This window comes from Vulpes lagopus, chromosome 11 (genome assembly GCF_018345385.1).
Source record: "Vulpes lagopus strain Blue_001 chromosome 11, ASM1834538v1, whole genome shotgun sequence".
Lineage (NCBI taxonomy): Eukaryota > Metazoa > Chordata > Mammalia > Carnivora > Canidae > Vulpes > Vulpes lagopus.
This window is the reverse complement of record NC_054834.1, coordinates 78,230,489-78,238,954: the sequence shown is the minus strand read 5'-3', so window position 1 is coordinate 78,238,954 and position 8,466 is coordinate 78,230,489. Positions and strand designations below refer to the sequence as shown.

General features: G+C 54.2%; 1 protein-coding gene across 1 annotated transcript in view; it reads left to right on the top strand.

Annotated features, from left to right (window-relative positions):
• The first annotated feature begins 605 nt into the window (after window positions 1-605).
• FADS2 (fatty acid desaturase 2) overlaps window positions 606-8,466 on the top strand; it is a 32,199-nt gene continuing 24,338 nt past the window's right edge. The window contains exon 1 of the mRNA XM_041723493.1: window positions 606-888. Coding sequence (XP_041579427.1) covers window positions 682-888 — 207 coding nt within the window. The 5' untranslated portion in view covers window positions 606-681. The remainder of the gene's footprint in view (window positions 889-8,466) is intronic.

Below are 8,466 nucleotides of genomic sequence, written 5' to 3'. Positions count from 1 at the left end.
GGTGCAGGCCGGGGGCGCGGGGCTTGGCTCGGCCGCCGGGCCCGGGGCTGTCCTCGGCGCGCGGGGCCGGAGCGGGGTTGGGAGCGGGGTTGGGGGCGGGGAGGAGGCCGGACACGTAGCGGCCTCGCGGCCGGCTCGGCTCGGCGGGCGCGCGGGCGGGGGAGCCGGGGACCGCCACTGCAGCCCGCTGGCCTTCGAAAGATCCTCCTGGGCCAATGGCAGGCGGGGCGACGCGCCCGGATTGGTGCAGGCGCTCTGCTGATCACTGTGGAAACCCGGCGGCGGGGACGCGGGAGGCCGCGGGGCGGGGGCGGGGGCCGGGGCCCGGGCCGGGGCCGGGGCCGGGGCGGGGGGCGGGGGGCGGGCGGAGGAGGCTGCGCGGTCCTCAACCACCCGGAGTTTCTGCTGGAGGCAAAAGTCCACCGCGGGCTGGCGGGCGGGGTACAGGGGCCGCCTGGGGGCCCCGGGAAGCCGGGGAGAGCGGGAGGGAAGGCCGGGGGACTCCTGCGCGCGGGCGACGAGGCTGGGGGAGGGGGCGCGGCGGGAGGAGGAGGAGGAGGAGGAGGAGGAGGAGGAGGAGGAGGAGGAGGAGACAAAAGCCGAAAGCCAGGAGCGCCCGGGCTCACACTCGGGCGGCGGGCGCGGGGCTGCGGGGCACGGGCATCGCGGGCGGCGGGCAGCATGGGGAAGGGGGGCAACCAGGGCGAGGGGGCCACGGAGCGCGAGGCGCCCATGCAGACCTTCTGCTGGGAGGAGATTCAGAAGCACAACCTGCGCACCGACAAGTGGCTGGTCATCGACCGCAAGGTCTACAACATCACCAAGTGGTCCAGCCGGCATCCGGGGGGCCACCGGGTCATCGGGCACTACGCGGGGGAAGACGCTACGGTAAGGCCGTGGGGCTCGCCCGCCCCGATCCCCGCCCCGGAGCCTCCTGCGTCTGGACCGCGGGGCCGCGGGGCCGGGCGGGGAGGGTGTCGGGGCTCGGAGCCCGGAGGCAGCTCGGCGGCGGCGATCCCCTCCCCGGCGCGGGGGCGCGCCGCATCCTTCCGCGGGCCCCGCACCGAGCCAGGGAGGCCCCGAGGGGCTCGCAGGCCCCGCGGCCCGGACCCGCAGGCCGGAAGATGGCCCCGCCCGGGCGCCGCGGATCCGAGCGGGAGACGAGCCTGGAGGGGACTCGCCGAGGAGGGGCGGGGACGGGGGAGAGCTCGTCCGGCCCGCCGGGCTGGCTCCCGCGCCGCGCCTGGTCCGAGGAGGCCCGCCCGGGAGCCCCTGTGCCCGCGCTCAAGGACGGCACGGCCCGCCGAGGGCAGGCTCCGCGCACCGGGGCGGCAACGGGACGGAGGGTCCGCAAAGGCCAGGCCGAGAGGAGCCCGCAGCAGCGTGCATTCAGCAGCCCTAGGCTGGCTCGGCAACAGGTCCAGCTGGGCCCGTTACTCTCGGACTCCCCGGTACTCAGTGGTCCTCTGCTTCGAAATCTTGCCGGGAATGCCCTTCCCTCATCTTGCACCCCTGAACGTATCGGGACGGTGGGGCCTCCGGCCGAGTCAGAGTCGGAGCTGCCCTATCTTACCCACACTAAAGGTTGGCTGTGTCCCTTTGGCACCTCCCGACTCCCCAGTCTGAAATCCTTGCAGTTTTTTAAGGTGCTGCTGGAGCCCAAAGGACTCGAATGGGAGAGAGGGAGCCTAAGAGGGTCTAAAAGGGAAGAAAGGGGCCCCTCGGGGGTAGTGACCTGGAAGCCACTTGGGCAGGGTGAACAGGGGAGAGGCCATGGGTGGACACCTAGATCGAGGCCCCTGGATCGTTTGCATGCTTGGGGGCTCTTGCTGTTCTAGCTGTACGAGCCCCTGTGAGTCAGTAGAACTTTTCATCTCCCTGCTCCTTCTAAGTCTCTTTGGACCAGGCTTACCCAGGCAGGCCAGACCCAGGCAGCTATAATCTAGACCATAAATGGCTTACAGCTTTGGGGAGCAGGATCCAGGCAACATGCAAGATCCCGAAGGTGGTCAACCATAGATGGTGCCTACCACTCTGGGGCCCATCCGGTTTTACCTGCTTGCGAACACTGCTCCGCCCTGGGGGCTGGACTGCTAACGGTAACTTAGTGGGCATAAGGTTTCCAGCCCATCTGTTATGTGACAGGGCCCTTCCCACAGTTGTCCATAGGAAGCTGGGTAAGGGCAGTTCTCAAAATACCTGACTCCTGGTTGAGGTCTTCTCACTATGTTTTTCTTATGTGGATAAAGATGTATTGTGCGGCAAAGCACTTCATAAGCTGTAAGTGAGCACTGGAAAGATTGCTTCTTGTCCAGCAAGTAAGAAGGTGAGGATTATATAAACAAAGAAAAAAGTTTAAATCTATGCCAGCTTTATGTGTTGGAGCAACGCATTACATAACCTTTATTTCCAAAGCTTACTACCTCCTAAGATGAGGTTTTCAGGGCATTGTATGTGCTAACTGGGGATATAGTACAGTAACATGGAGTGGGCAACTGGATTCTCCTCTCTTCGCTGTCTGGACCAGGTCCCCACCAGGGTGGGACCATGGGCAGCACAGGGTGTGTGGGATGCAGACTTGCAGAGGCTGGAGTAGTCTAGCAAGAGACCCTTGGCCTTAGGTTGTTGAGCAGCAGGTGGCATTGGCCCTCAGAGCACTGACTTCTTCCCTGGAGCTTGGGGAGAGACAGAGTATTTGGGTCGTGCAAGTTGGGGAGGGACTAGTCCATAGAGTTCAGATGCCCTGGAGCACTCAGTGCATGCACCGATCACAGGTTTTGAGCCGATCACAATGCAGTAATATCCTCCTTATGAGGCTGAAAGTCAAGGAAGCTTTTCTTGGGACAATTCAGGGCCTCCATAAGGGATTTTCCTGTTTCTGAAGAAAAGGCCGCAGAACTTAGGACCACCTCTTCCACAGAAGAGTGACCTAGCCAAGGGCAGTTATCCTTTGGTACTTCTGCAGAAGTTAGAGCTTGGCCTTGTCTATAAGAATACAGGCACCTAAATTTTGCAACTCACAGAGCACATTCAGGCATGCTAGTGCAGTTGGCCCTCAGAAAAGCCATGGAGGTATCTCTCATTGCTCTTAGGTTTCAAAACTTTGCTCAAGTGGCAGTGCTCAGCCCTAAACCCAGGATCTACCATTACGGAGTCCTCCATGCCCCATTACAGAGCCCACCCACCCTTTCCCCCTGCCTCCCTCCCCTGACTTCCTATTCTACCTCTGGCCCTCCAGTACTTTCTGCCTTTTGCCTTGCTGAGGGCAAAAGGAACCCTGGGAGTCCCAAGGATGCCTGCTCTTCAAGACCAAGGCCCACCACTGCAGAACTTTCCCTACTTGTGGTTTTTATCTTCAGCTGTGATTTATCACACATTTATTCAGTGTCTCCACGGTTCTGAACTGGGCCCCCCGGGCAGTAAGCTGTAAGATGAACAGTTCAGACAGTAACCGCATCTGGTAGGTTTGCTTCCTTCCCTCTTAAGCTGAGGCATGGTGCTGGGTCCTCTCCTGGGCACCACACCTGCCTTTGTCTCCAGCTTTTCCTGCCCTATCCGCGTTAAGTCACATCTTTAAAAATTTTATTTATTTCTTTGACAAAGAGAGACAGAGAAAGAGAGAGAGTGAGAGAGCACAAGCAGAGGGAGGGACTGAGGGAGAGGGAGGAGCAGACTCCCCACAGAGCAGGGAATCTGATGCAGACTGGATCATTGATCATCGGTTGACTGTGGGACCCCAGGATCATGACTTGAGCTGAAGGCAGACACTGAACCAACTGAGCCACCCAGGAACCCCTCTGACCTCCTTTAGACAGGGCCAGAGGGTCATGGTGTTCAGAGGCAGAGGACCTAGGTTTGCATCAGCTTTATGAATTCCTAGGTGAGGCATTACCATGAACTTTGCTTTCACAGATCTGTTGTTGCCAGTCTCAAATGGGCTGTGGCTCAAATGGACTATGCATGAGTTCACTATTTTAAAAAAAGTTTTATTCTATTCTATTCTGTTTATTCATTCATTCATTCATTCATTCATTCATTCATTCGTGAGAGGCAGAGACAAAGGCAGTGCGAGAAGCAAGCTCCCTCTGGGGAGCCTGATGTGGGATTGATCCCAGGAGCACGACCTGAGCAGAAGGCAGATGCTCAACCCCTGAGCCACCAAGGTGTCCTGAGTTCACTCTTTAAACTTCAGGACACACTACAGGTGTGATGGATCATTACTGGGCGTCCCTTAGCATGTGTGTGCATGTGTGTGCATGTTCCCAGCACACAGAGCAGGGAGTTCAGTAAATAGGAAATAGCAGGTGAAGAAGAGAAAGTTCAGTGACCCCATATTTACCAAAGGAAAAGGCATCGACTGCAGGACACCTGTCCTCTGTGCCTGGAGGGGAGCTGTACCTCTTGAGCTAGATGTGGACAAGACAGTCTCAGCCCCACTGGCTGCAGCCTCAGGGAAGGACCCAGCCCAGCATCTTCCCATCCCTCATCTCTCGTCATTTGTGAGAATGACAAGTTTGTCAGCTTGCCTCTGTTGGCATCTACTCCCTGTGCTGTGGAGCCCTTCCCTCCCCTGGGACGCTATGTGTGCCAGCCATCAGCCTACGTGCCCTCTCTCACCCAAGGGCACTCTGGTCCCTGAACCCCGCCCACAGCCTCCATTGCTTCTTTGGGGGGGGGGGGATGGGGCGTGGTCCAGGGGCTCTGCAATAGAAAGGAAGTCGGTGACCCTGTCTCTAGCTGAGAACTCAGGACACCTTGTCTGCTTCTTCCTCCTTAACACCTTGTTCTGCAGAGTCCTGGTTCCCAGGACCACTACCTGCAATGTGGAATGCCCTTTGTTTGCTCCTCCTGTACTTCCCAGGTCCCAGGCTAAGTGCCCAGATGTATAAAAGCTGGACTGGAGACTAACTTTGTTCTGCAGAGAAGGTGGGCACAGCCAGAAACAAATCGTGGCATCTACCCCTCGGTGTGGTAGGAGGAGTTGCCAGCTCTACCCTGAGTAGGCACGGACCGGGGAAGGTGTCTTCATGCAGAAGTTGTCTGGCATTGGTGCTGGATGGTGGCAGAAACAGGAAATGCAGCATACGTGTCTTCCATTTTGGAATCTTTGGCCCTTTCTCCCACAGCCCATACACCTGGCCTCCTGAGGACAGTTCCAGTCTGCTCCCAACCTGTTGCTACTTCTTTTTCTTTACCCTTGTCTCAGACCTTCCTGATAAACCTTTGGCCTCTCTCCCTGTCAAACGAGGATAGACCCTGGTTCCAACTCTTGTTCCAAAGTCAATGTTTGGATTGGCCCTGTCTTTCCCTGCCTGGTGACCTACCTAGCATCAGCCAGACACTTCTATAACCGAAGTTACGGGGAACCTTCTGTGGATATGTGAGGTCCATCCATGACATTTTGAAGGGGAAGGCACAAAAGGTGCTTGACTCCTGGTGGGGAGGAAGCTTGTTTTGATTGAGGCCTGTGTCTTAGCATTGGAAAACTCTAGATGTAGGCACCTGGAAGGTGACTGTGGGCTAGCAGCTTCACCTCCCTCAGTCTCCTTCCTTGTCTCTAAAATAAGACCTGCCTAAAAGTTTGGTAAAGATGAGTGGCTTATGTACACAAAGCCCAAGGCTCAGTGGCTAGCCTCCCTGTCTCAGCTTGTGGCAACTTGACAAACACCAGCATGGGTGCTGAAGAAGATGAAGAGTTCTGGGGCCTTAGAAGCATAAGCTGGGTTGCACTAAATGGTGCAAGAAGGGTCTGAACACGATTGCAGGATGGGTAAGTTTCCTGGGATGAGAGGGGGCATGGCTATGGCATCCTGGGCCCTCACATGCACTTGTGAGCGCCTCTCCAGCATTGTTGTCAGCCCTGGGATTGCAGCGAATGAGAAAGCTGTGGCCCTTCCCTGTGGGAGCTCACATTCTTGTGGAGAATGACAATAAGGAAGTGAGTATGTAATATAACCTGTGAATTCGGTAACTGTCAGGAAGAAGGCAAAACAGGTCAATGTCCAAGAGAGAACATGGGACTGGAGAATGGGAAAAGCCAGGCATGGGACCCTACTGGGAGCAGGGCTCCCAGGCAGAAGGAAGAAAGGCCCTGGCGTGGGCACGAGCTTGGTGGTTCACTGGTGGTCCTCACCTGGCCTGCACAGAAAGTTGTCTGACGTACCACGGACAATGAGATGATCTAACAGCACTCGGCTTTCTAAACTGGTAGGAGGCGTGAGGCCTGTGGAATGTGGCAGGTAGGGAAGCAGCCCCCGAGTCAGGCGAACTTACATCTAATCCTGGCTCTGTCACTTGGAGCAGAGGATGTGTGCTTCTTGCACTCTGGTGTCTTATCTGTCCTGTAGGGCACTCAGGCTTCTGGGAGGTGACAGAAACAAGGCTCCTGTCTCCCTCCCTGTCATGTGGCCCTTCCCTCCCCCTGGACTCATGGAGGTTAGAAGCCACCTGAGAGCCATCTGGAAATGGCCAAGGAATGGCCTGGGTCAGGATGGGACTCTACTCCACCAAGTTCCCCGGCCTAGGCAAAGGCTTGAGGGCCTGACCAGGACCTGGTGGATGGAGGGGGAGGGGAATGCAGGGCGGGGGCGGTAGGTGCTGGGTGAGAAAAAAGTCACTTGCAGACTTGAATTTTATCTTCTCACTGGGAGAGTGGTGGCTTAGTTATCAGACACAGCATTTGGCCCTCAGGAAACTGCCTTACCAAAGACTTCCCACCATTTCTGATGTGAGCTGTGGTCTGATGTGAGGACGACCAATGAAAGAGCTTCTGTAGGCTCTGCCTTTGGAAGGCGCTGCACCACTGACACCCAGGCCCTGCCGTGGAAGCTCCTGGCAGGCCTTTCCCCAGGGCCTTCAAACTTGGTGTGGGAGGGACTTGGCTTTGCAGAGGACGCTGAGGCCAGGGTCAGAGCCTGTGGCCCAGAGTGGCAGAGCTGGTCAGCACTGGCCCCCGGGTGTCCCTACCACCCGCCCAGGGCCCTAGAAGAGCCTCGCATCTCTTCTCTGAAAAGAGACTTGATTTGATCCTCTGCTACCGTCTTTCTGTTCAAGTAGGGGGCACAGACATTTTTTTTAAACTGCACAAAATGTTGCTTTGTAAGTCTGTTCTAGACTCAAATAAAGCCCAAACAAAAAGACTTGATGCCAGGGATACAGTAAGGAATCAGGAGAGGCCTGGCAGTCGCTGTCCTGAGATACTTTGGTGGGCAGTTGAAAACATGCTTATGAGTTGTGGGTACTTTCCTGGTTTTTCTTTCCTTTAAAAACATTTTGCAAATTTCTAAGCATGCAGAACTGTTGAAAGAGGAAGTGAACACCTGCATTTCCTCAACCAAGATTCACTAATCTTCACATTTTGCCATGTTTGCATTCTGCCTCTGTGCATATATCTAACGTTTTTTTGTATGAGATTTTCTTTACCCAAATCATATGAAAATAAGTGTCAACAATTCCACCTCATCCCTAAATTCTTCATCGCTTGCTCCTAACAATAGGGACATTCTTTAACATAATCACAGTACCTTTGTTGCGATTAAGAAAATAAATAGTAACTCTTTAATGTGGCCAGATATCCAGTCCATATTCCAATTTTCTCATTCAACTCCAGAAGTGTCTTATGTAACAGCTGGATCTTCCCCACCCCCCTCCAAATAGGAACCTTTCAAATCAAGCATTGCCTTTTTTTAAAAAAAAAGATTTTATTTATTTATTTGACAGAGAGAGAGCACAAGTAGGGGGTGATGGGCAGAGGGAGAGGGAGAAGCAGGCTCCCCGCTGAGCAGGGAGTCCAATCCCAGGACCCTGAGATCGTGACCCGAGCCGAAGGCAGGCAGCTACTTAACTGACTGGGTCACTCAGGTGCCCCAAGCATTACTGTTTATATAATCTTTTTGTTTTATCTTTTTCATTTTTTAAAAATCTGAATACCCCCTCCCAACACACACTCACATACATGCACGCACACACTTTCCCCCCCACTATATTTATGTTTCTCCTGGTTTCTCACAGTGTCATTGACTTTGTCCTCTTATCCTGCAATGTCTCAAAATTTGGCTCACCGCAGAGTAAATGTTGTTTGCTACTGGGACATTATACTGTAGTCCATGAAGGGGACCTGATGCCAGCTCATCTCTAATGGAAATGCCATATTTGTTATGAGATGATTTATGTAATAATATACATAATGCATATAGGAAAAAAACCCTGAGGGCAATAAGCTAAAATATTAGCAACGGTGGTCACTCTGGGTGGCATTTATTTTCCTCTTTATTCTTCTGTACAGTCTCTGAATTTGCTCAAATCATGCATGTTATAATTTTATAATTGGAATTACAATAATATTATTATATAACATTTAAAAAATTTAAAAGCAATGGTATGTCAGTGTTAGAGAAAGTTTGAAAAGTAATGAAATAAAGCAAGACATAATGCTACCATCTTAACATATAATAATTTAGGGTTTCT